Source organism: Rhizopus microsporus (genome assembly GCF_002708625.1).
Source record: "Rhizopus microsporus ATCC 52813 unplaced genomic scaffold scaffold_11, whole genome shotgun sequence".
Lineage (NCBI taxonomy): Eukaryota > Fungi > Mucoromycota > Mucoromycetes > Mucorales > Rhizopodaceae > Rhizopus > Rhizopus microsporus.
The window spans coordinates 386,884-412,037 of NW_019671926.1; the positions used below are offsets into that span (position 1 = coordinate 386,884).

Here is a 25,154-nt window from a genome sequence, read left to right on the forward strand (position 1 = left end):
AAATATATTTCCTTACAGCTTTTCAGTTACGTGTTATTTATAATAACCAAGATTATTAAACCATTTTTTATATAAAATCTTTTAATGCATCCCATCTCTGGTATAAAATTGCACCTCTTTGTTCAAGGTATTCTTTACGTTCCATGATTTCTTGGTATAGCTTTTTCTTTTTATTGTCCAAATCCCTAAAGGAGAATGATGAGTAGATAAGACGTTATGATATTAGATTACCTTTTAATCTGTGAATACTCTTCCAAATAAGATGCAAATTCACCTTGAAGCCCATGTACGATGGTTTCCCAGCTTTCTTCATCTAACTCACTGTCATGATCTTGTTGAGTATTTGCTCTATGGAACAGATTGGCAGAGGAAATGGCTTGTGCCTGGCTCTCTTGGTGATTTTGTATATGTTGACTACTGTCGTCTCTATTCTGAACAGTGAATGTAGCATTGCTTATCATCTCTTGGTTATTATCTTCCTCTTCTTCTTCGACATCAAACATGTTTGAAGAAGTGTTATCTTCTTGTAAACACCAATCATTTGGCATCAAAAGAGGAGGCGTCTTTGGCATAAAGGGAAGAAAAGAGCAGACAGACAACAGTTGCTAATATTTTATTTATTCATGTTTCTTGATCTATTGAATCATATGGCTCCTTGCATAATGGTAATAGCGATAACAGACAATACCTTCCAACTCTTCATCTATTTTAAAATCCTCGGTGGTTATTAGAGTTAGGTCAGGCATGGAGTTCATCGTGGTCTGAAAGCATTCGACTTCTTCCCAGTGAGTATCTCTTAAAGGTATCATGAAATAAAATTCGTTTTTCACCAGCTTGTTCACAGCTATTGGCAAGTATTTCGCATGCTCCATTTCATAAAGTAAATCACTTGCGATGACAATATCATATGTCTCTTGCTTTCCTTGATCATTTGCTACTTCAATGAAATCTAGCTTAGAAAAGGTAGCCCTTGATTGATTGAGTTGAATATTATAAGCAACATTCTCCAATACTCTTGGATGATAATCTGTGACATGTACTTGCTGTGCACCCAGCAGATCACAAACTAAACCAACCATGCCTGTTCCAGTACCTAATTCAAGCACTCTGCTGTCTGATAGATGTGGTATTAAATTTTCTTGCACAAGCCTTCTAGTTAAATAGAAAGAGAAAAGTCAGTCTATGCTCTATTGATTATATATATATATGTGTGTGTGTGTCTTACTTGGCTAGTAAAGGTGCTGCACCCCATGTCTTGAAGCCTATGTCATTTCCTATATAACAGGGCTCATGTAGTTGGATTGTCCATTCTTTCCGTTCACCATCTGGGTTCAGATACGGAATATGCCATTTACGAACAATAGATCCCGCAGCTAATAGATACAGTCAATATACAATTCTTTTTTTTTTAACATATACACTCTTACCTCCTCTACCAGACATATGAGCCAGTATTCTAGAAGCTCTTTCTATACGCTCATCATCATGATCGTCATCAAAGGTGATATCTGAGGATACGATCTTTAATAAAAGTGAATTGGTGATGTCATTTGCTCTCCTAATATCATTAAAATTGACAGCACAATGATCTCTTTGTTCTATATCTGTATAATTAAGGTCTAAATAAACATGCGTCGATAATTCTATTAATTCTTCTAGTTTAGATAAGATGCCATCGATTGATTCCCTTTGATTCTTTTTATGAATCAAGACTTTCGTTTTAATTTCTTCAATAACATTTAATAAATCTTCTGCTGTCATTCTTTGGAGAAAAAGGAAAAGGGAATAGAAAAAGAAAAAGTTTTTATACATCTTTTTATCTTTCGTAGGCGGCGATTCAATGGAAGGGTAAAGAAGATCCCCCCTTTCCTTTACATGAGTTGCTGTACACCAATCAAAATGAGTAGATAAAGAGGTCGATTGAAACAAAATTTCTTTTTTTTTTTTTTTTCTCTCTCACTTTTTTCTTTCCTTTTTTTATATTAATGTCAAAGCCATTGGATCCAGAACACCCAACTCAGGAACCTTTTACTTCTCCTGATGAACCTTCTCATGTCAATAACTGTGGCTGTGGCCTATTCTTACTCCCCTTAGCTGCCTTGGGTGGTTTGATCGATCAAGTGCAAAGAAAGTTTTCTAGACTGTTTTCATCAAAATAATATATGTATATTTACAAGGCACACGTGCATTTTATAATATTTTCTAGTATAGATCATTCTGACTTGTATCCACGCAAAAGCCTTGGTTATGTAATATTTTACTCTTAATCTTTTCCAGTCTTTCTTTTGCTTCTAATTCTTCTCTTTGTGCTGCCAATATTTCTTCAACTGGCACTTGCCTTAAATTGATTTCTTCTTCTTTATCCAAATCCTAATACCTCTTTGTTGTCAATAAACGGTCAACGATTTATATTATAAAAACTTACAATCTCTCCAAGTAAAACGACATTTTCACCTCTAATCAAAAAAATACCTCGAGGAATGTCACCATAACAGTTTCCGACATAAATGCGTTCAATAGTATCCTGTAAGACCAAGTTGGCTAATAATAATATGAGTCATGATTGTTTATTTTTACTTGTATAATAATTACCAAACTGATCAAATGATCTCAATGTACCAATTAGCTTACGTCCATCTCTTAATACAACCATGAGCTTTTCTTTTAAATAGGTTAATCAAAACTGTTGTATTATATATTTAACAACGTACTATCAATACTGTCTATAAGCCCAGTTGATGTAGTAAAGAACGGTCCATTGGTAATCTCCATCGTTTTAGTTTCAAAAGAAATAAAAAAAAAGACATGTATTCTCTCTTTCTTCTAACCTTGTCTCAGCATCATTTACATCGGCGACTAAAAACGCGTCTGAGGTTTAGATTAAAAAAAATGAAATATGCGTAGTTTTTTATCTTTTTTTTCTTTTCTATCTCTTTTTGTTGTTGTGAACAACAAAATGACAAAAACCAATTACAGAGAGCAATTGGAATGGTTTAATTCGATTATAAAGCCAAAGATAGTAACTAAATATCTACCAACATATAAATCTATATCATCACCACAACAACATAATCAAGGTACATTCCACATATATCTCTTTTCCTTTGTAAAAAGTAACAACATACTCTTAGAAACAAATAACAATTCAACTACAGCATATCAACTTCCTATTTTTTCATTTTCAAATCTATTTAGTCAAGGCCAAAAGATTAGTTCAGAACCCACCGGCCTTGCAAGATCATCATCAACAACAACAACAACGACAACAACGACAACAACTCGTGTTGACGACAATATTGACATAGAAATAGTAGGAACTAAAAGGACAACATCAGAGGATACAGACTTTATCGATCTGACAGATAGTCAACCAAAAAAGCGTCAGAAATATGAAGATGCTTTCTTAGATCAAGATGTCATAAACTTTGACGATGATTTTGAAGAAGAAATACAGCCATCTTTATCACTCCAACCAGATACCACAGATATTAAAACACAAATCAAAGAACTTGAGGATCGACGCAATCAAGTGAGCAATGCCATCCTAGACGGCCTAGGCATGATCACTAAGGCACAGCAAGATGATTTGATGAAAGAAAGAAGAGAATTAAATGAAAAGATCAAGGAACTAGAAGAAAAATTATCAGCAAATAATATATCAACGGTTCATTTAGCTACACCTAATGTCTTGCCTATGAATGACACAACCAATCAAGTGACATCACCCTTCTTTAAAGAATCTGTAAAAGCAACAATACCCTCTATACCAACTATCAGATCAACCAATAATAACAATGACCAACCTTCACCTCAGCGCGAGCAAGTATATCCTTGGTCAAGAGACGTCAGAAAAGCACTTGTTCAAAATTTTAAGCTGTCAGAATTTAGACCCAACCAACTCGAAGCGATCAATACGACACTCAATGGCGATGATGTATTTGTGCTTATGCCGACAGGTGGTGGCAAGAGTTTATGCTATCAACTGCCTGCCATCATTCAAAACTACAAGACACAGGGTGTTACCTTTGTTGTATCTCCACTTTTGTCACTTATGCAAGACCAAGTCGAGCAGTTGGTCAAGGGTCGAGGCATTGCAGCAGGCATGCTCAACAGCTCCGTCAATGCTGCTCAAAAGAAATGGATCTACAATGACTTGTATAAGGACAGCCCTACCTTACAATTGCTCTATATCACTCCAGAACTTATGAGTAAGTCGGACCAGTTACGAAACGTGATGGATAATCTGTATGGTCGTAGCAAGCTGGCAAGGTTTGTAATTGACGAGGCGCACTGTGTCTCGCAATGGGGACATGATTTCAGACCAGACTACAAGCTGTTGGGCTCATTAAAACAACTCTACCCAAAGGTACCAATCATGGCTCTTACGGCTACGGCCAATGATGCAGTTCAAAAGGATGTAATTCATAACTTGAGCATGAAAGATTGTAAGATACTCAAACAGAGTTTTAACCGAAATAACCTAGTGTAAGTAGTACTGTTAGTCATACATTTCTCTCTAATGGGTCCAATCTAGATATGAAGTGGTCGAACGAAAAGGAAAACGTAACCATTTGGACGAAATTTATGAGTTTATCAAGGAACGGCCTATGGAGTCTGGCATCATTTACTGTATCTCACGCAAGGACTGTGAGCAGGTTGCTGAATCGTTGAGAAGAAACTATGGTGTGTCCACAAAGCATTATCACGGCAAGATGACAGCAGCTGAACGAACCGAAGTGCAGAGTGAGTGGCAAACCGGCAGGATCCGTGTGATTGTAGCGACGATTGCGTTCGGCATGGGAATCGATAAACCTGATGTGCGATACGTCGTACACTTTTCGATGCCGTCCTCGCTTGAAGGCTACTACCAGGAAACAGGACGTGCCGGACGAGATGGGTTACCGGCCATCTGTCGTCTTTATTACTCATTTGCGGATATGCGTACCCACAACTTTTTGATTGATCAAGGTGATGGTAGCTGGCAGCAGAAGCAACGACAGAGAGATAATTTGAATACCATGATGCGGTATTGCGACAACAAAACGGATTGTAGACGGAAGCAGATCCTGAGTTACTTTGGCGAGCGATTCAATCCGACTCTGTGCCAAAAGATGTGCGATAACTGTGTGGCGAATCAGCACTCGGTCAGCTTCTTAAAGAACATGTCAACAGAGGCTCAGCAGATGTGTCGACTTCTTCAGCAGATCCATCCGGATCGTATTACCTTGTCTCAATTGGCAGACGTGTTTAGAGGCTCAAGAGTGAAGCGAATTATAGAGCATCAGTATGATCAATTGAATGGATATGGTGCGGGTAAATCAATATCAAAGATAGATGTCGATCGTTTATTGAAGGCGATGGTGGCGGACGATATCCTTGCTATCAAGTCAGAATGTAATAACGCAGGATTTCCTATTTCTTTTGTTGTGGTAAGTCATGTATACAAATATATTTAAAAAAGACAAATCGTTGACTTGCTCTATAGATGAGTTCAAAATTCGAGTCTTTGATGAACGGTCGTCATACGGTTCTACTTAGTTTTTCACCCAGTGTAAGTAAAGTCTCTAGATAAAGAAGAAAAAGTACTCATATCTCTCTAATAGACGAATGGAAATGGAACATCGAGAGGATTTATATCTGCAAGGCAACACTCTGCGAACACAGCATCTTCTGCATACAATACCAATAGAAACTAATTTAATAATAAAACCATCTCTTTTATGCCCAATGTGTCACACTGGCTTTCCATATATAAAGCACGTACAGAGAGAAAGAGAGAATAAATAGGGTTTATTACTATATCATTTATGCACACAGATAACCGATTTCGTTTCAGGAGGCATACAAAGCTTCCAACATTCTAAAGAACAAAACCGAACTCTTCTGACAACGGCAGGATGTCCGGCAAAACTCTTGACCTGTACAGAGGTAACCCACTCGTTCACAAAGGGCCTTGAGCAATGAGAGCAGGATTTGGTAAATCGAAGGTCTTGAGCCAGATGATCAGGCAAGAGATCAAATGGTATAGCTACTGCCTCGGAAATGATCGTACGAGCGGCCAGCTCACGAAGAGAAGGCAGCAGCTGGGTTTCGGAAGGCAAAGCGCCGGGGGTATCTAGCAAGATGGGGGAGATATCTTGAGAGGTATAATGTGGCTTTGAGATATTAAGCTGTCGTGCGTGAAAAGAGAGTTCATGATCGATCGTTGCATCATCATCCTGTTGCAAGGATTCTAATGATAAAGTGGAGGAAGATGGAACTTCACACAATGGGTCCACTAGGCGTCGTCGAGAGGTACCAGGCGATTGAACAGGTGACCGGGGTAAGGCACGTTGAGTCATTTGAGATAATATTTTTGTATAAGGGTCTTGAGACGTTTGCTGTAGGTCACAGTGGCCAGGACGAGTCAAAGGGTTGCCTGTGATAAGTAAAGCGGTTGAGGATAATCTTTCGAGTATTTCAGCAGGCATGATGCACAATAAATTTTCACTGATATCAAATAGCTCTAATTGATGAAGGTTCATTAGGTCGGAAGGTAAACAGGTAAGATGGTTCTTGGACAAGTTGAGTGATTTCAAACGAGTACATCTGGCTATTGACTTTGGTATATAATCTAATTGATTATGGGACAAGTTTAGAGATATTAAACTGAACAAGAAAAAGTTATCGGGTAATAGACGCAATTGGTTATGGGATAAGTCTAAATCTTCTAACGTTTGCATACGGGTGATAGTTGGAGGCAGTTCCTTTAATTGGTTCCCACCATAGACTGAACCAAGATGTAAATGTTTTAGATGAGTCCAATAGCGAATAGTAGAAGGTAATTGACTGATCTGGTTGCCTGAGATACGTAATGTGATCAGGTTGGGCGTCTTCTTTGGTAATTCAGCTGGTATATGTGTAATCTGATTTTGTGATAGGTTGAGGACCTTTAGTTGTTTTAGATTATAAAATTCGGTTGATATTTCCTTGAGTTGATTTGATGCTGCATTGAACACTTGTATTTGATTCAAATAAGTAAACATCTCCTTTGGTAACATTGTCAGATTATTTCGTGAGATATCCAATTCTGTTATGGAATCGGTCGTCCTTAGAGGTAATAATTTAAATAATTCTTTACAAGTCAATCCTCTTCTTCTAAGCATGATGACTCCATTTTGATTTAGTCTAAATTTCTTTTCAATATAGACATCTTCTCTTTTTATAGGTTTCTTGTTCTTTTTTATATGTTGACCTAATACAGATGAATCGTCTATACATGATTCAATATCCAATAGTCCATGTTCAATATATCTCACAGGGGGTTGTTTATCAAGTGATAGCACACCCGTTAATGATTTACCATCCAATAAGTCATTATGTATGTTGGGTGGCATTTAAAAATAAATAAAGAAATATAAAGAAAGAGAAAAAATTTATCTGATTATACCACTTTATCTGATTTTTATTTCGGGCATTTAATTTTAAAAGATGCTTAAAAATGGCACATCACAGTTATCTACCACACCCTTGCTTAATTACTTTTTTGTCAAGTATAGAATTTATCTGATGAAGAAAAATAATAATAATAATAGTTTCTATAGTTTCAAGCAAAAAGAAAGAGGTACGAGTGATGTGCAAATATAAATGATTGGTTATGTTGCATATGACTGAAAATAAACCAGATCATTGATTGTATGGCAAAAAGGATTCTGGTGTAATCTCTTTATATGGAAAAACGCTGCTTAAAGGATAGTTTTCAACATATAAAAGTAGGACTATATCAGTTTTTTATACATCAGACTGCTATTTTTAATTCCATGATCAACCGTGTATTCTATTATTATTTTATTTTAATCGAATCGTATAATAATACTCGTAGATTAACATTTTCTTTCTTCTTTAAGCTAATCAATTCTGAAAAAGTATTTGGTAATGCAAAGACAATAGTCGTACATGAATGCATAAAAGTTCCTTATCAAATAAAAGTAGAGAATGAGCGACTCTATTTGTCTATGGGAAGTGAAGATGGACGATAACTTCCTTTTATGGTAAATACATTCTCCATAGAGCTTATTCTCTTTACAAAAGCAAAAGAAATACGTCATTCATTTGCTCAGTAAGTAAAGAGAAGAAAAGAGAAAGAGAGAGAATGAGAAAGAAAAAGGGATAGAATACAAGCCACTGAATTTCTTTGCACACACGCCCTGTCAAAACTTTAAAATGGGTAACTGTAATCGTGATACGAAAATTGATTGGTTCCTTCGTGAGAAAATTACTAAATGAAGCCACTGTGTCCAAGTATGGTGTACAAAAGGGAAGATTATTTTAAGCTCTAGATTCTGTTTATCGGCGTAGATAACACTTGCCCCACATTTTTAAATTCTTTTCTCTTTTTTTTTTTCTCTTTTTTTTCTCTTTTTTTTTTGTTCCTATCTATAAACCATGCACCGAACTATCTCTTTCGCTGCTCGCGCTGCACCGCCTACTTCCTTACGTTTATTAAGACCCTATGCCTCACCGGCAACGGTATACAGATCATTCTCTTCTGCTACTAGTAAACCAAAAGCATCTCGTCTTCCATTTAAAAGTATCGCTGCTAGTGTTGCCTTGACATCATCATTCTATCTTTACTCTCGTAGTATTGCTGAAGCAGAGGCAATACATAACTACAACACCAACCCGAGCATGACAACGGTGGCCGAGCTACAAGATATGGACAACCGTATCGCTGTCCAAGCCAAGACAACTGAAGAACTTGCTTTAGCTCTCTTTGTCTACCGTCTGTGTGCTTTCCCTTGGTTGGTAAATGCTGCACCTCATTTGATTGCTGCTGCCGAACGACTCCATCTTCAGGCCCCTATCTATTGGTTTATCAAGCAAACCTTTTTCCGTCATTTCTGTGGTGGTGAAACATCCGAGGAGTGTATCTCCAGTATGGATAAATTAGCCCAGTCCGGAATCAACTGTATCTTGGACTTATCAGTAGAAGCTGACTTACATTTAGATAAGCAAGAGGAACGACCCGAAGGACAAAGTAAATACTATCGTGATGAACAACAAGCCGATGTGATCCTAAAGATGATCAAAACATGTATCCAAACCGCTGCCGGGGGTGCATCCACTAACGCCATGGTAGCCGTCAAGGTCACTGGTTTTACTGCCCCGGAGTTACTCTTACGTCTGAACCAGGCTGTTACTGCCCTTGATCAAGCCTTTTTAGATTATCAGCAAAATGGCCATCTAGATGCTCAAGGTGTCTCTCAAGTTATTCAAAAGGTACTACCTCCTGCTGAAAGTCAAGAACAAGAACAGAAGCGTCAATCGATTATCGATCACTTGAAACGTGAGAAGGGTACCTTGGATCTATTAGAGTTTAGAAAATTATTTAATTTACAAGGCCCTGGTCGGGATATCTGGTGGAAAACAAGTCAGATGGATTCCAAGTCGGTTATGCTTACTTCCGAAGATCTCGAAGCCTATGACCGTATGATTCAACGTGTAGATGAAGCTTGTTCTTTGGCTCATCAACTCAAGGTTGGCGTCATGGTAGATGCAGAGCAATCCTACTTTCAAAACATTATTGATCATGTTGCTGTCAACCTTCAAAGTAAATACAATCGCCGTATAGAAAACCAGCACTCTGGGCCCACTGTGTATAATACTTGTAAGTCAGTTTAGTGTATGGAGAAATTCCAGAAACTAAAAAAAAAATTTTAATAGATCAAATGTATACAAAATCCGCACGAGGAAGACTAGAATTGGATGTTGAATTATCAAAGCGTGAAAACTTTGTATTTGCTGCCAAGTTAGTTCGTGGTGCCTACATGGTATCTGAACGTAAACGAGCATTAGACATGAACTATCCTTCACCTATTCATGATACACTTGAAGATACTCATGATTCTTATAATGGTGGTGTCAAATATTTGGTCAGCAAATTGCGTGAACACCAAGAATCTACAGGTGAAGCACTCACTGTGTCTAATTCACCCATTGTCTTTATGGTTGCCAGTCATAATCGCGATTCAGTCATTCTGACGATAGAGGAGATGGAAAAAAATCACATCTCACCGCACTCAGGCGTTGTTCTCTTTGGTCAACTGTTTTCCATGCAAGATCAAATCTCCTACACCTTGGCTCGTCATGGATACGCTGCTTACAAATACCTGCCTTACGGTATGATTGATGAAGTTATTCCTTACTTGCTTCGTCGTGCTCAAGAAAACTCTTCTATCCTTGGTGGCCCTGGTGTAGCCCATGAACGTCAATTGATGTGGGATGAGCTCAAGGGCCGTATTACAGGAAAGGCCACTAAGCCTGATGTATCTGTCAACACAACTACCTCTGCTTAAGAACCCATTTCTTTCTTTTTTTTATTCCCCATCTTTACCATTTTTTGTATCATAGTAAATAGTAGTCATAATTACACGTTTTTAGATCGAATAAAAAAGAGCCTGTTTGAATACATTTCTGTGGTTAGTTTATTTTTACATCAAAATTTCATTATGATAACAAGACTTGAGCTCCTTATGGGGTAAAACGATGCAATTACGAATAATCGTCTCATCCATCACAGATACATCTTTACCTAGGATAGTTATACTTTGACTTTTGACTCCATTTTTCATCATTGAACTGCCATCTTCACCATAGATGGGGCAGCCCTCGACTCTAGACCAGGACCCAATTCGACTATTCCAACCAATGATAGAGTGAAGAATACAGCTTGCCTTTCCTACCTGGACATTATCCAACAAGATGCTATCCTTCACTCTCACTCCTCCCATAATCTGTACTCGAGGACCAATAGAGACATTAGGACCAATCTTAGCTGATGGATCTACCTGTGCTGAAGGATGAATATAAACAGCGCCTATAATTTCGGGCCCATCCGACCTATCATTTCTGGCCAGTCTCTCTGAATTCTCACAGGCAGCGGATTCAAGATAAAGTGCGTTAGCAGCAATAGCAGATCTATATATATATAGCGAATCAATGATGTCAGTTCACCTGTATACATCTCATTTATTTCTCTTACCCAGCCGTTTTAATCTGCTTCCAAAATTCTTGAGTGACATGAACATAAAGATTATTACTCTCTGTCAATGGTCTCAAAATATCTTGTTCTAGTCTCAACTCGTCTCTTGAACTTGACATGAAGAAATCAGTCTGGTGCTCATTTTCCTTGCGATCCAGTGCCTTTTTCATTTCTGCAAACACAGACACGTCAAAGAGGAAGACACCACAAGAGATCAGATCAGAGATGAACGTATCCGGTTTTTCTACATAATGAAGCACCTGGTTTGTATCTGGATCAGCGACAAGGCATCCATAGCGCGTCGCTTCACTTGCGGGGACCTTAGTGCCTAGCATTGTACACACACCACGATGCTTCATGTGAGAACGAATCATGTCGTTCAGAGGGAAGGAACAGGCGATATCAATGTGCATCACAAAAAACTGTTTCGTATGTCCTCGTAAGATCTCGTCTCTGAAATGATAGATGCCTCCTGCTGTGCCTAACGCGGAGTATTCATGCAAATAGCTAAATGATGGTCAATAGAATGTTTTTTTTTCATACCGAGAGTGACTTACCGTATCTTTAAGTGAGGGAACTCGTTGGATGCTGTTTCGATATAAGGAGCAAACACTTTGTCTTCGAATAAACCAATAATTAATACTTCCTTTAGTCCTTCTACTTTGGATAAAGCATCGAGATGATGGTGAATGAGAGGGCGTCCTGCAATTGGGAAAAGTGGTTTTGGACAATTGAGTGAAAGAGGTCGGAAACGTGTGCCTCTGGATGGCCCACCGACAAGAATGACAGCCTTTGATTCAGACATTCAGTTACAAAAAGAAATAAAGAAGGAGAAAATCATGGAAATAATTATTTAATAAATCTATTCAGCACAAAAAAGGTTAAACGAGAAGCTATTTTTGGACAAAGTGAATAGCAAGCACTGATTTTTTTTTCTAAAAATAATATCGCATGTACATGATATCTTGGGACGACATTACTTTCTGAAAATGAAGACAATGGAAAGCAATGCTTCTGGAGCAACCATATACTGTTCCTGTACCTGTCAAGCGTGCAGAGAAAGAGTTGCGGTTTCACTACATGTGTAATGGTCAACCTTCAGAAAATATTGGGACTTTATGGATTCGAAACAGTCGTGGGACGCTTCCATTGTTTATCAAGGAGCTCAACAAGCAAGAGAAGAGCTGATCAACATACTGATCAACGATGGCAAAGAAACACATATGAAAGGGCGAAAATACCAGTTGTTGCTTTCGCCTCAGGAATGTTCGGGAAGGGCAATGTTAAGTTCAAAGGGCATAGAACGGGGATAATAGGTGTCTTATACAAAGCACTAAAAAGAAGAGAAAGACAAGGGGATATTATAGTTGTAACAGTTGTCGAATTTAGAACGTCAAGAGTAAAAGCGTTATTCTCTAATTTTGATTATCCTATTTAGCTAGCTATGGGTATGCAATTCTTGCACAGATGCTTTCCTGAACTTCCGTAATATCCTTCGTGGATATGGTAGATCGCATGAATTTCGTCGTGATATAAATCACCATTTAGAGAACACAGTTCTCGTGGAGTTTAGATATTCACAACAAGTAATAATAAAAACACCTTTTTTACAACGGAATTTGAACACAGTTTATATGCAAAAAAAAAATAAAGAATAAAGAGGGGGAAACTTAACCAAGTGGTTTCTGTTGTGTGGTATCATAGACACGAATGATCCTATTCTGGTCGCTGTCATTCTGTGAAAAGGCGTATCCTCTATTTCTTTTCAAACGTTGGATTCTTCGAACCTTGTTAACAGCTTGTCTAAATCGATCCATGCGAGGTCTATAATCTGGTAGGTTGTATTTCTGGATCTCTTGGACAAAGTGGTATGGTAATGGACGATACATCCTTTTGGCACTATAAACATGTGTTTAGATCAACATACATTATCATCCAAAATCACTTACTATTTCCAGATAAAGTCACGCAAGTTGCAAACAAAAGGTACCAGGAGAACAAAGAGCCAAAAGTTAACGTTACCCCAGAGCATAGGTACAATACCATAATACTCGGGAAAGATATCCACAGAGATAGCAGAGCCAATATATGAGACCACAGGAAGATAAATAAACCAAATCAACATAGATCCCGGAATAGCAATCACTGTATATTTTGTCCAAATACTAATGTAAAGTCCCGCATAAGTCAGTGTAAAAAAAGTATCTCCTATAAATACTTACTCTGTAATAAGAGCTCCCTTCCACAAGATACAACCCAAAACAGCCGTGAAGACAGCAGTTCCAACCCACCACTGACCTCCAACCCAGGCGCTTTGGAAAACACCATCCGTGCTCAGAGCACCCACGCCAATGAAGAAGAGAACAAGCGAGTGAAACACGGCATTGAAAAACCAGCCCCAAAACTTCTTTTGATTAAAGAATTCGTTGCTTTGTCCAAGCATGTACATCTGTGGGTACTTGTCGAGCATTCTGGCTGACACATATTGATCAAAGATACCGATACATAAAGGAGGTAAGAACGTAAAGATGACATTGAAACAAGACATTGTCCAGGATTCATATAGAGTCGATCCAGAAAATCCATTATAGAATGCATACTATATATATCACATGGTTAGTCTACGATTGTGTGTATGTGTATGATTATACTTGCCCAAAATTGCGTTAGGTATAAAGCGACGTTTTTGTAAAAGTAGTAAAAGATCATCTTACTCAGTCTCTGATAGGCCCACGCACCATGGACAAGTAGGAGCTTTTTCAAGTATCTGAATTGAGAGATGGCAAAATCTGCACTACGAGCGGCCTGTAAACCTTCAACACCACTAATACCCACACCAACATGAGCTGCTTGAATCATGGACACATCATTGGCTCCGTCACCAATAGCTAGTAAAATAGACTTGTCATATTTTTTAACAAGCTTGACAACCAAAGCCTTTTGAAGAGGCGAAACACGACAGCAGATAACTGCTTTACAGAGCACGGCCAAATCGAACAATATCTTTTCAATGTCTTTTTCTAGTGCAAAGGTAAGTGCTTTTCCATCAATTACAAAGGCTAGAGGCTATAATATAGACTATAAGAAAAACTGTCAATATAAATGCTTATCCTACCTCTAATTCTTCTCCTCTTTCAATAGCTCCACTGATATCTTTGAGTTTTGCTTCCAAAAAGCTCTTTGTTTCCCAATGATTGTCTTGATTACACACAATTAAACTCATCTCTTCATTGAGCAATTTACAGGAATAACCGATATTGATTGCTGTTTCCTGTCTGTCTCCTGTCAGAACCCAAACTCGAATACCAGCTTCCTGCAGCGTATGGATCGTGTCAGGAACACCGTCTTGTAATCTATCCTCAATGGCTGTGGCACCTAACAAAAACAGGTTTTGTTCAATCATTTCTGCCGCTTTGTCCAACTCCTCCGAACGGTTCACAAGCGTTGTGGCTGCTTTATCATAAATTTGTGACCAGCGTGCATATTCTTCTTCAGGGATTTCTCTCATAGCAATACATAAGGTTCGAAGACCCTCGGATGCAAAATCTTCAAGATGAATCAACGTATTCTCCACAAAAGGGTTATTCTCGGCCAGACGTTCAAGGATGACCGTATCGGCTCCCTTACAGTACAGTTTGATGTTTCCATCAGGTCCCCGAATGATAGCTGACATTCTTTTACGTGTCGAATTGAATTCACAAACATTCAGTACCTGATACTCATAGTCTTGACCGCGTTGTGTACATGCAATCGAGTTGGGTTTACGTGTCTAAGATGAACAATAAGTTTATGTGTGAGATATTTCCTTTTTTTGGTATTTTGTTTACATGAAACTTGAAGCCGAGCATGCTTGCTCCTTTGACGAGCGCACCTTCATCAGGCGACGAGGCTTGGTAAGCGATTTCGTCAGAACCTTCTTGAGGTTCTGGAATGACTGTATGACAAGTGGCTAATAGTGTCAAAAATTCGTTAATCACATTGGCTGTCGGATGCGTTTTGAGATGTTCCTGTAGTTGAGTAAAGGTATACTGCAAGGTAGGGTCATTCACACCATCTCTTGCCTGTTTATCTGATTCTACTTTATCCGCATAGGATAAACCGGCAATCGAGCACTGTCGAAACTGCATTTCATTGCAAGTCAATGTGCCTGTCTTGTCGGAAAAGACAAACTTAACCTGCCCCAATTCTTCGATCAGACTACTACTACGAGCTACAGCAGCTGTATCTGTCACGTCATAATACATGTCTAGATCGGATTGAATCAAAAAGGACAAGACGAATTTTACAATTTCCATGGTAACCATTAAACTAGAAGGCTTGTAAGAACATGCAATCAACAATGATCCAAAACAAACCTGATAGGAATAAAACTATTAAACAAAATCAAAAACGTCAAAATATCATATCCAAAGGCTTGAGCACGAGTATGAACTGAATTCAATGCTAAATAGCCTTCAGTATAAGGGCCTTTTTGAATCTATTAGAACAAGTTAACAGTTTATTCACATCAAGCCAGGTATTCTTTACCGTAAATACTAAACCGCCGATGGCACATGCTACGCTCATGATAACTAAAATAGCAAACAAATATAGAATGTTACGATTGGTAATACGTGTGACATTAGACACTTTTGAAGGCTTCTTGCTATATTAAACGCATGAATGAGATGCATAGAAGCCACAATTTCTATTTTTGTACCTTGAATTTAACATAAGCTTTGTTTCATGACCTGTAAAGACCACAATACCATAAATCCAAAGCGTGTTACGAAGCTGAGCACCTCTCAAAAGCATCTGAGTAGGGTCCAATGGATAATCCTTTGTCTTGCCTGTTTCAGAGGCAGTAGTCAATACACCATCATAGTTATACAAACGATTGTTGGGCTGTTCACTTTTAATTGTTCCTTGTAACTGTGCCATATCAACAGGGTTTAGAATGGTCGCTGTCTGAGGTAAAGCTTGTTTAATCTTGAGATTCACTTCGCTACATCATAAAATCAGCTCTCTCTCTTTCTGTTCATTTTTACATGATTCATCCCCTCACTTACCCATCCAAATTACTAGTTTCGATATAACAAAGCCCTTCTGGTTCGGAGCTACTGATCAATATCAAATCCGCTGGGAAATTCTCTCCACTCTCAACACGCAACACATCTCCGACTTGAATATCACGCCAAGCCTTCTCGACAAACTGTGTACCAACCAATACTTTACACTTTCTAGCATTTAGTTCTGCATCAGAACGATGTACGCCCTATACAAACATGTTGATATATATTATCTTCAAAGCAACACTTCATCCCTTACCCAATCTTCCACGAGTTCCTTTATGGCAGTAATAAATAATACAATGACGAGAGGAACGAGAGTTGTATATTTTGAAGTAGGCGAAATACCTGGAATTTGCTAATACGTGTCCTTTTTAAGTTTGATCCATTTAATAAACATATACAACTTACTTGGATACCAGAGATAAATAAGAAAAACAAGTTGGCATATTTTGAGAATTCTTCATACAAGAACTTTGGTAAGAAAGTGACGACTGTATATTTTGCAGTAAAGACACGATTATGTAAGAATCGCTGTTGCTCATTTAGTTCTGGGTTATTAATATGTATAATACGTTCTCCTGCAGCTTCCTTCACGGTCGTTCTGCCTAGCAATCGATTAAATGCATCCTTTATCTCGAACTTTGGTTTTTTATGCTTTGTGGGTGAAGGTTGTGATGTGGGTCTGTGTAAAGGGATGGTATTGTCTGTATTTGTAGGAGTGATACGATCATATCGTCCAGCAATCGGCCCTCTGTTGGTGAGTAGCTGTAGATTATCATCGTCTTCATGAGCCACAACTGATTCGTCATAAAAGGAACCTTATTGGATGTCAATTTTTAAGGTACAAATAAAAAGCCATAGTTTGTTTTTTTTTTTTTACCTTCATCTAGAGCAAACGAGGAATCGCCTCTTTTTAAATGACTTTGCTGTTGTATGTAAGCAGGAGCCGGTAACTCTTGTTGTTGTAAAGTTGAGGAGGAAGAAGTACTGGCTGAGAAGGGTGGAGCAGGTTTATTGTCTTGCAAATCGATTAGATCTCGATTTGGATGATGTGATGGTGCTGACCCAAGCTCAGATGAGTCTTCAAAGGGGTTCTGCTCTGGTTTATTGTTGTATGACGCCACTTTATTAAGAGAAGTTTAAGAAGGAATACAAACTTTTTTTAAGGAAAAAAAAAAGAAAAAGAAAAGGAAAAGAAAAAAGAGAGAAAGTCCCCCCTTTTTTGGTTAATGATTTGTATTTATAAAATCTGCGTCACCCACTCTGTGCGCCCCCTTCTTTGTACTAATTTAGGCACACATCCCATTGACGCCCTGACAGGACAGTAAAATTGTGTAACGATAATTAAAATATCAAACAATAGGAAACTATTTTGTAAATATTTAATAAAGGACACAGTTTGATTCTTTGACAAAGATAACAAAGACAATAAAGAATCAAGATATAAATAGTTATATTTTATTCTGAAATTATTCGTAAAATGATAATAGAATATCTTAAGGTAAGAGGAGAGAAGAGCAAGAAAGCAAGAGGAGGACGGAAAGAGGTTGGACGGGATCAGATTTAGTAAGAATCAAACTACCTTCTTCTCAGTCGGGTGCAGGGTTAGTTTCGATTCCTTCTTTTTATTTTATATTTTTCAAAAAGATAAAATTAGAAAAGATTGATAACCAAGATCATTGAAATTAGAGTGGATTATGAACTTAATAAAACTAACACATAATTCAGTTCCGTACCAAAATGTAAATTAATCTTCCGCAAATTATACGTCAAATGTTTGGAAAGCCATTGCTCTTCATGTTCAGTGTTTTGAGATTTCATATATATAAAAAATAAGCTTTGGCATGTTTATTTAAAGAATATAAAATAAAAAGAAAGATCAATGCTTCGTTGGTTCTCCTTTTGTGGCAATCATCGCTTCGCATCGAGCTTTCATGCTTTCAACCAAACATGCGGCTAACCCAGAGCTTATTTTCTCCCACTCTTCTCTCAACGCGACACTCAGCTCTTCAATATTTCTTATCCCACTTCTTCTTTCCTTGATAAGTTTACCCAAAGCGGCCCAGACATACTCTATCGGGTTCATATCAGAGCTTTGCGCAGGTCAGTACTCGAAGTCCCTTGTCTGGTGGGCTTCCTTCCATCATTGAACATAGCTACCAGTTGTGGCAGCTAGCTCCGTCCTCTTGGAATATAAAATCCCTATCCACTTTCTAGCAGAGTTGTGCGATCCAAGATGAAAGCTTTGGGCTAAAATATTTATATATTTGTCTTGATCAACTGTGCCGTCAACCAAGACCAAAGGACCAAAACCATTGGCATGAAAGCAGCTTCAAATCATTACCCCACCCCCTCCATACTTCTTCGTTGATACTTCGTCTATATTGAATATATTCTTACTCACATTGTCACATTATTCGCATTTTATGATTACAAAACAGCAAAAGATCGTTTTACTTGTATCAAGGCAAGCAAAGAGCAGCAGAAGAAATGGTGAGCATGCTTATACATGGAGGTACCAGGCATAATAAGAAGAAAAGAAAAAAGAGAAACAGGAAGGAAAAAAGAAGCAAGAAGCAAAAACTGGTGGCAAATCCAAAAAAAAGAACCTAGTTGCCAAAAGTAGGTATGTAATCAATTTTAGCTTTGATATTCAAGTCTTATCTTATTATTGTTTTAAAGAAGCCAAAAGTGGAAGCCCGTAAAGTTCCAAATGGAAAGAGAGAAAGTGCCCCTTGTAGTCTTTGGTGCGGGAATGCTTGGCAAAGACTCGATAAAGCTGAAGGGAAACAGATGTGGCCTCACTGGAGTTTTTTGGCGAGCGTTAAAAAGAAGAGAAGCAGCTGGAGATCTTATCGCCGTTACAATTGATGAATACAAGAGTCCAAAAGTTTGCAATGCTTGTAATAACGATCCTCTTGCAAGAGTGTCTGGAGTGAAAGGCTGTAGTACCCTGGTTTGTAGCACCTGCAAGACATTATGGCAACGAGATATCAACGCTTGTAAGAATATGCTGTCCATTTCTCTTTCGATTTGGGATGGAAGAGGTCGACCTTCCAAGTATAGAAGAAATTAAATGTTTCTTAAAATCGCCGTAATGAACATGATTTCCGTTTTGGGATAAAGATTGTTACAGGTAAAGATGCCTGATAATTTTGACCTAAAAAAAGAAAAGCATTGACTTTTACTAAATTTTTGTATAGTACGAACACTAGTTAGGTGTGGCTGTAAAACTAACACCTTTAGATTCCATTAGCCAATCAGAGATCACATCATTAAGACATAATGAAGGTGTATGAAAGTGTCTCTCTTAATTATAGTCAACTGAGTATATTTTAATATTATATAATCCTTTCAATCTACTTTTTTCAGTGCAAGTGTTTCTTTAGGGCTATTAGTTACAGTTATAACACATTTATTCAACTTATGTTACTTTATATCACTACCTTTTTAATAGTTGCGAAAGAGAAAGAATGGTCTGTCAAGTCATTCTCATAACACACTCTCTCTCTATTTCATCAGTTTATTCCATATAAGATAGACTAGAATGAATAGAAGACATATTACTGATATATACTTGATAACATAACCGTGTCTACCTTAAAGTAGTTTTAAATTACGATTTGCATTAAAAAAAAAAAACAGTACATGTCTTTCTCTCTCTCTCTTTGTTCAGAAAACAGATAACTACTTATAAATAGGAATGACATGTCGATGATGATGAATACAAGTCTATAAAAAGAAAGATTGACTATTGGTATATGCAGTCATCGTCATCCCGTTTATGCATATTATCTGGGCGAAAAGGCAAAAGCGGATCTACCTTAGACACTATATAAAGTGACGAAATATGATTGGCTAAAATTATGCTATTTTTAGTGTATGTACAACCTTAAATTTAAAAACGTTCTTTTTCCTATTTTACCAGCTGTTTCTTTTTTTTTTTTTGCGTTTTTCTTCATCTCTCGACATGAAAGCACTTATTCTCGTTGGCGGTAAAGTCAAATAAAAAGACAAGATAGAGCTATAAATAATAATACTTGAAATAGGCTTTGGTACTCGTCTTAGACCACTCACACTCACATTACCTAAACCACTCGTTGAGTTTGCTAATAAGCCCATGATTCTTCATCAAATCGAAAACTTATCCAAGGTAAGAAAATTGCATAAAACGTTGCTCTTATCTTTAAATGGTATCAAATAAAAATTTAGGCTGGTGTGACAGATATTGTCTTGGCTGTTAATTATAGACCAGAAATCATGGTTGCCGCTCTACAAGAATACGAAAAAGAATATAACGTAAAGATTACCTTCTCTGTTGAAACTGAACCTCTCGGTACGGCTGGTCCATTAGCTTTAGCAAGAGATATCCTTGGAAAAGATGATTCTCCCTTTTTTGTGCTGAACAGTGACGTTATCTGTGATTATCCTTTTGAACAGATCAGAGACTTTCATAAATCTCATGGAAATGAAGGAACTATTATCGTAAGTTGCTTTAAAGCGTGATATGGCGAAAGTAGGAAGGCTGATCTATAGAATAGGTTACCAAAGTCGATGATCCATCAAAATATGGTGTTGTGGTCAATCACCTTGATTCTACAAAAATTGAACGTTTTGTAGAGAAACCGCAAGAATTTATTAGTAACAAGATTAATGCTGGTATCTATTGTTTTAATCCTTCCATCTTGAATCGTATTGAAGTAAGTAATTTGTTATCGACCCGTCTACGCGATGCTCATACTATTGATAGTTAAAACCCACCTCTATCGAAAAGGAAATCTTTCCTCTTGTCGCCAAGGATGGAGAACTTCATACATTCGATTTAGAAGGTTTTTGGATGGACGTTGGACAACCAAAAGACTTTTTAACCGGCACATGCCTTTATTTATCTCACTTAACAAAGCACAGACCCCAAGAACTTGCTAATCCTACTCTAGACTATGTCTACAAGGGAAATGTGATGGTTCACCCTACAGCAAAGATTGGTAAAGGATGTCGTATTGGTCCAAACGTGGTTATTGGTCCTAACGCTGTCATTGGAGATGGCGTACGTCTTCAGAGATGTGTCATTATGGAAGGTGCCAAAGTAAAGGACTATGCTTGGGTTCAATCAAGCATTGTTGGATGGCATTCATCTGTCGGACGATGGTCTAGACTGGAAGGCTGTTCAGTATTAGGTGATGATGTTACGATCAATGACGAGATTTATGTGAATGGTGGCTCTATTCTTCCTCATAAAACCATTTCTGCAAACATTACAGAACCCCAAATTATTATGTAAATAATACCAATAAACACAAACACAATAATCATACAGTCGTCTTTATATTGGCCTTAATCCAAGCATCCTCTTCCATATCTGATAACTTCATTCTTTTTGCTGGATCCCTTTGTAGTAACTAAACCATTGATTAGACCCTTACTATTCTTTCTTCTTTCTTTTCTACCTTCAATATGAATCCTTTAGCTTCGTTACTTATATAGCTTGGAAATAGAATATGTACAGTCTTTATGAATTCATATGTCTTTTCAATGTTTGCTTTTTCATCGTTTTCTAGGTGTTCAAACGGCGGTCTACCTGTCAACATCTCATAACATATAATCCCTAGTGACCAAACATCAACAGCTTCTGTATGGGGTTCATTATCAATCATCTCTGGTGGTAAATAATCTAATGTCCCACAGAATGTCTTTCGCCTGTCATCTTGCATCAATATCTACTTTCTAGTTTATAATAATAATCCACTCATTACCTTGGTCTTGGATCATGAACTGCCCATCCGAAATCACTTATTTTCAGAGAACCATCCTTTGATATTAAAACTATATCATTATATAAGTATATATCTTGCCTCTTGTCACTGTAATTTACTATTTTCTAGCTTCAAATCTCTGTGTATCACACCAAGACGATGTATATACTCTAATGCATGGCTTAGTTGGACCAAATACTACAGCAATACAGATTAAGTATATAATTGTGAATATATTACAACAATTACATTTGCTGCTTGTTTCTCATCAAATCTCTTTTCGTTAGCCAATTTTTGGTAAAGCTCCCCTTTCTCTGCATACTCTAGTACAGCATAAACATTGATTTTATCATGAAAGTATCCATATAACCGTAGGATGTGAGGATGGCTGGTATAACACATGAGTTTTTCATGCAAACATACAGATAAGAACTTACTGAAGGTGTGCCTGTATTTCTATTTCTCTTTTAACAAAGGGAACAACTCTTGAATGTTGGAGATCTTTTTTGTTGAGGATTTTTAATGCCACAACCTTTTTACTTGATTTTTCCTGTCCTTTATAGACAGTTCCAAACTTTCCTGTTCCCAAATGTTTTCCTATCTTGAAATCCTCGAGCTTCCATTCTGTTTTCCTATGATAGAGTTATTCTTTATGCTCTTTTGTATGTATACACTTTTTTTTTTGGTACTTTGTAAAGAAAGTATCTTCTTCACTCTCTTCAGAATCAATATCGGCAACCTGAGCACTAATCCCTACATGTCTTCTTACTAAAGGTGAATCCATAAATGATCCAGGTTGAAGAGTAGCAGCTGATTGTTGTGCTAACTGATGAAAGTACTGAGCTCTTTTTTCTCTAGCATAACTGATACCAGTTGTCGACACTTGTATATTTGGGTTTATTTCCAGTCTTCGAAATGGTGTCCTTGGTGTATAATCTACAAATTCAGATAATGGAGTCTTTATTGATTTGTCCATTTTATTCTTGTCGTCAAAACAATACGCGATATTTCATTTTAACGCGTGTATATAAATATTTATTTCGCGCACGCGCGGCTGATTTTTTTTATTTATATGAGCATCTACTTTTTATCAGCACGATAGGTCCATGAGTACATGGTCACTCTTGGCTCAATTCTCAATAGGAATTGACATGATAGAAGAAGAATAAGAAGAGGAATGACTACATAACAAAAGCCTTTATATACTGGTGTCGTCTGAGCATCAGTTTCTTACTGCAAAGAAACTCTTGTTAACATATTGCATCAACCTAAACATGCAATTTGCACGTCATTACGCGAATTTTCTTTTTTTATACAACAGGGAAATATATCTTTGCTAGATTATTTCCGATAGACATCAGTTTTTTGCTTGGTTGAAATGAAAATTAAAGCACCAAAAGTGATGTCTAATATATAAATCCCCCTTCTTTTTCTTTCTTGTTTCTTTCTTTGCAATCTTAAAATGCTATGCACCAAACCACTGGTTCTTGTCACAATGATTTGCATAATGCTCAATATAGTTAACGCTGCAGTCATAGGTACAATCTATTGTTTACTTACTTTAAACACTCACACCTTGTAGATTTCTTTATGATAGATGCTGGTAGAGTATGCATAATTGGATTAAATGATTGTCCTGATGGCGAAGTCTGTGTTCCTGAGTATGAAAATTATGGACATTGTGGTGCAAAAGTCAAGTAATAAACAACTACACACATTTATACATATTCACACTCAAAGCTTGATTATAAAAAATAAAACTGTGCATCCTTTGATCAACCCTTTGTTGCCGATCATTCATCTACAATCAGTCTTTTTTATAATAGAAAAATAGTAAACAAAACTTTATAAAACTCTAGATTATTTTGCTTTATTTTCAATAAATTAATACTTGTAAATTCCCTTTCCAGTCTTTTTGCCCAGCCATCCAGCATCAACGTACTTTTGAAGCAAGACACTTGGACGATATTTAGAGTCACCCGTGTTTTCATGAAGTACCTTCATAATAGCAAGACATGTGTCCAAGCCAATAAAGTCTGCCAATGTCAAGGGACCCATTGGCATATTCGTACCTAACTTCATGGTGGTATCAATGTCCTCTGCACTAGCAAAACCCTAATATGGCTGAATTAGTAATCAATTAGTTATATCCTAGAGCTATCTTACGCTTTCGAGTAACATGACAGCTTCATTAATATATGGCATCAAGAGTCTGTTGGCGACAAAACCAGGAATATCAGAAACAACAGTACACGTCTTTCCCATTGCAGTTGCCAAAGTACGAGTTTTTTCAAGAACTACATCACTAGTAGCCAAGCCAGGGATAATCTCCACTAGCTTCATCACAGGAACAGGATTCATGAAATGCATACCAATGACCTTATCTGCCTTATTGGTGGCTGCAGCAATCTTTGTGATACTGATTGAACTGGTGTTTGTGGCCAAAATACTGTCTTCCTTGCACACCTTGTCTAATTCACGGAAAATGGCTGTCTTGATTGTCAAGTTTTCTGATGCGGCTTCAATGACGAAATCCACATCGCTTAAACCGGACAATTTGTCTGTCGTAGATATCAACTCACGCGTTAACTTTGCATGTTCCTCGGTGATCTTGTCCTTAGCAACATCCTTTTCCAAAAGTTTATCTATAGCGCGTGTATCAATGAACAGCGATTCAACAAGTAGCTCGGAGTATAGCACAACTTACTCATAAATTGTAGTCCCTTCTCGGTCTGCGTTGAGTTGACATCCATCAACACGACCGGGAGTCTGGTAACGTTTGCTGTAACGTAAGCGATACCCAAGCCCATTTGGCCAGCACCAATAACACCAACTCTCTTGATACTATCAACCTATAATAAAAAGATGAGCAACTACTCACGATATTAAAATATATACTTCTTTTATAAAACACATACCTTTGAGGAGTAGCTTCTAAGCTGTCTCTGTAGAATCCTTTAAAGTTAACAACATGTCTTCTCGAGGATTATTTTGTTCATACCTTAAGTGTATTAGCAGTCAATCTAGCAGCAGAAGAGGAGAAGAGGGACATTGTTGTTCTTTTGGATAAAAGAGAAAGAAGAAAGAAGAAAAAGGGTTACAAGATGCATATAAGCACACAATCACGTGCCCGTGCGAAAATGTCCCTTGTACAAGGATGGCCCCACCTCTTTTTTATAAAAGGACGTACTTTTCTCGGTTTGCTTGTCATTATAAAGATATGAAAGAAGCAAAGATTGTCCATTTGAATGAATAAAAAAAAGTCCTTCACATTAAAAATTTCAATAGTCATTGTTGATATTCTTCCTACACCACGTCAGTGTGTATATC

The 25,154-nt window shown here is 37.4% G+C and overlaps 11 protein-coding genes across 11 annotated transcripts; 3 read left to right on the top strand and 8 right to left on the bottom strand.

The window, feature by feature from the left end:
• Window positions 1-67: 67 nt before the first annotated feature.
• On the bottom strand, window positions 68-572 carry RHIMIDRAFT_238751 (uncharacterized protein; the record flags this gene model as incomplete). Its single annotated transcript, XM_023609031.1, has 2 exons — window positions 68-185; window positions 232-572. The coding sequence occupies 2 exons, from the start codon at window positions 570-572 to the stop codon at window positions 68-70; spliced, it is 459 nt and encodes a 152-aa protein (XP_023465023.1).
• Window positions 231-1,927, bottom strand: RHIMIDRAFT_257298 (uncharacterized protein). Its single transcript, XM_023611266.1, has 3 exons — window positions 1,428-1,927; window positions 1,226-1,373; window positions 231-1,152 (listed from the first exon to the last, which is right to left on the bottom strand). The coding sequence occupies exons 1-3, from the start codon at window positions 1,759-1,761 to the stop codon at window positions 636-638; spliced, it is 999 nt and encodes a 332-aa protein (XP_023465024.1). The 5' UTR covers window positions 1,762-1,927; the 3' UTR covers window positions 231-635.
• A 275-nt stretch (window positions 1,928-2,202) lies between these two features.
• RHIMIDRAFT_192707 (LSM1 protein) lies at window positions 2,203-2,748 on the bottom strand (the record flags this gene model as incomplete). Its single annotated transcript, XM_023605977.1, has 4 exons — window positions 2,203-2,370; window positions 2,426-2,541; window positions 2,593-2,661; window positions 2,712-2,748. Coding segments are annotated over 4 exons (390 nt in total), but the record flags the coding sequence as incomplete, so codon positions are not given.
• A 1,120-nt stretch (window positions 2,749-3,868) lies between these two features.
• RHIMIDRAFT_216636 (ATP-dependent DNA helicase) lies at window positions 3,869-5,730 on the top strand. Its single transcript, XM_023607311.1, has 4 exons — window positions 3,869-4,485; window positions 4,535-5,429; window positions 5,486-5,551; window positions 5,604-5,730. The coding sequence occupies exons 1-4, from the start codon at window positions 3,947-3,949 to the stop codon at window positions 5,694-5,696; spliced, it is 1,593 nt and encodes a 530-aa protein (XP_023465026.1). The 5' UTR covers window positions 3,869-3,946; the 3' UTR covers window positions 5,697-5,730.
• Window positions 5,725-7,383, bottom strand: RHIMIDRAFT_314177 (L domain-like protein). Its single transcript, XM_023614915.1, has one exon. It carries the CDS (start codon window positions 7,374-7,376, stop codon window positions 5,802-5,804), a length of 1,575 nt encoding a protein of 524 aa, XP_023465027.1. The 5' UTR covers window positions 7,377-7,383; the 3' UTR covers window positions 5,725-5,801.
• Window positions 7,384-8,424: 1,041 nt separating this feature from the next.
• RHIMIDRAFT_238756 (FAD-linked oxidoreductase) lies at window positions 8,425-10,334 on the top strand (the record flags this gene model as incomplete). The annotated part of the gene is made up of 2 exons (XM_023609032.1): window positions 8,425-9,646; window positions 9,703-10,334. 2 exons carry the CDS (start codon window positions 8,425-8,427, stop codon window positions 10,332-10,334), a joined length of 1,854 nt encoding a protein of 617 aa, XP_023465028.1.
• A 135-nt stretch (window positions 10,335-10,469) lies between these two features.
• Window positions 10,470-11,825, bottom strand: RHIMIDRAFT_285296 (nucleotide-diphospho-sugar transferase; the record flags this gene model as incomplete). The annotated part of the gene is made up of 3 exons (XM_023613261.1): window positions 10,470-10,956; window positions 11,021-11,527; window positions 11,578-11,825. The coding sequence occupies 3 exons, from the start codon at window positions 11,823-11,825 to the stop codon at window positions 10,470-10,472; spliced, it is 1,242 nt and encodes a 413-aa protein (XP_023465029.1).
• An 865-nt stretch (window positions 11,826-12,690) lies between these two features.
• Window positions 12,691-16,880, bottom strand: RHIMIDRAFT_285300 (phospholipid-translocating P-type ATPase; the record flags this gene model as incomplete). Its single annotated transcript, XM_023613262.1, has 13 exons — window positions 12,691-12,919; window positions 12,970-13,185; window positions 13,243-13,619; window positions 13,676-14,086; window positions 14,136-14,789; window positions 14,848-15,328; window positions 15,376-15,497; window positions 15,548-15,665; window positions 15,720-16,004; window positions 16,069-16,274; window positions 16,328-16,426; window positions 16,480-16,655; window positions 16,712-16,880. The coding sequence occupies 13 exons, from the start codon at window positions 16,878-16,880 to the stop codon at window positions 12,691-12,693; spliced, it is 3,543 nt and encodes a 1,180-aa protein (XP_023465030.1).
• Window positions 16,881-20,041: 3,161 nt separating this feature from the next.
• On the top strand, window positions 20,042-21,352 carry RHIMIDRAFT_285301 (nucleotide-diphospho-sugar transferase; the record flags this gene model as incomplete). Its single annotated transcript, XM_023613263.1, has 5 exons — window positions 20,042-20,066; window positions 20,121-20,224; window positions 20,284-20,556; window positions 20,613-20,771; window positions 20,822-21,352. The coding sequence occupies 5 exons, from the start codon at window positions 20,042-20,044 to the stop codon at window positions 21,350-21,352; spliced, it is 1,092 nt and encodes a 363-aa protein (XP_023465031.1).
• Window positions 21,353-21,380: 28 nt separating this feature from the next.
• On the bottom strand, window positions 21,381-22,830 carry RHIMIDRAFT_292894 (Pkinase-domain-containing protein; the record flags this gene model as incomplete). Its single annotated transcript, XM_023613933.1, has 7 exons — window positions 22,514-22,830; window positions 22,262-22,456; window positions 22,074-22,212; window positions 21,944-22,022; window positions 21,825-21,894; window positions 21,519-21,768; window positions 21,381-21,470 (listed from the first exon to the last, which is right to left on the bottom strand). Exons 1-7 carry the CDS (start codon window positions 22,798-22,800, stop codon window positions 21,381-21,383), a joined length of 1,110 nt encoding a protein of 369 aa, XP_023465032.1. The 5' UTR covers window positions 22,801-22,830.
• Window positions 22,831-23,677: 847 nt separating this feature from the next.
• On the bottom strand, window positions 23,678-25,151 carry RHIMIDRAFT_314182 (uncharacterized protein). Its single transcript, XM_023614916.1, has 5 exons — window positions 24,826-25,151; window positions 24,743-24,769; window positions 24,532-24,676; window positions 23,991-24,469; window positions 23,678-23,939 (listed from the first exon to the last, which is right to left on the bottom strand). Exons 1-5 carry the CDS (start codon window positions 24,874-24,876, stop codon window positions 23,709-23,711), a joined length of 933 nt encoding a protein of 310 aa, XP_023465033.1. The 5' UTR covers window positions 24,877-25,151; the 3' UTR covers window positions 23,678-23,708.
• Between the last annotated feature and the right edge of the window lie 3 nt (window positions 25,152-25,154).

What these genes read in the sequence shown, in the direction of transcription:
- RHIMIDRAFT_257298 (XM_023611266.1), bottom strand. Translation starts at nt 1,761, where the DNA reads ATGACAGCAGAAGATTTATTAAATGTTATTGAAGAAATTAAAACGAAA. An exon ending in TCATATGTCTGGTAGAGGAG is followed by an intron (nt 1,374 to 1,427) that starts GTAAGAGTGTAT and finishes TGTATCTATTAG; the next exon opens with CTGCGGGATCTATTGTTCGT. An exon ending in GCAGCACCTTTACTAGCCAA is followed by an intron (nt 1,153 to 1,225) that starts GTAAGACACACA and finishes CTATTTAACTAG; the next exon opens with AAGGCTTGTGCAAGAAAATT.
- RHIMIDRAFT_216636 (XM_023607311.1), top strand. Translation starts at nt 3,947, where the DNA reads ATGCCGACAGGTGGTGGCAAGAGTTTATGCTATCAACTGCCTGCCATC. An exon ending in TTTAACCGAAATAACCTAGT is followed by an intron (nt 4,486 to 4,534) that starts GTAAGTAGTACT and finishes GGTCCAATCTAG; the next exon opens with ATATGAAGTGGTCGAACGAA. An exon ending in TACTTAGTTTTTCACCCAGT is followed by an intron (nt 5,552 to 5,603) that starts GTAAGTAAAGTC and finishes TCTCTCTAATAG; the next exon opens with ACGAATGGAAATGGAACATC.
- RHIMIDRAFT_314177 (XM_023614915.1), bottom strand. Translation starts at nt 7,376, where the DNA reads ATGCCACCCAACATACATAATGACTTATTGGATGGTAAATCATTAACG.
- RHIMIDRAFT_314182 (XM_023614916.1), bottom strand. Translation starts at nt 24,876, where the DNA reads ATGTCCCTCTTCTCCTCTTCTGCTGCTAGATTGACTGCTAATACACTT. An exon ending in TGACTGCTAATACACTTAAG is followed by an intron (nt 24,770 to 24,825) that starts GTATGAACAAAA and finishes AGGATTCTACAG; the next exon opens with AGACAGCTTAGAAGCTACTC. An exon ending in GAAGGGACTACAATTTATGA is followed by an intron (nt 24,470 to 24,531) that starts GTAAGTTGTGCT and finishes CACGCGCTATAG; the next exon opens with ATAAACTTTTGGAAAAGGAT.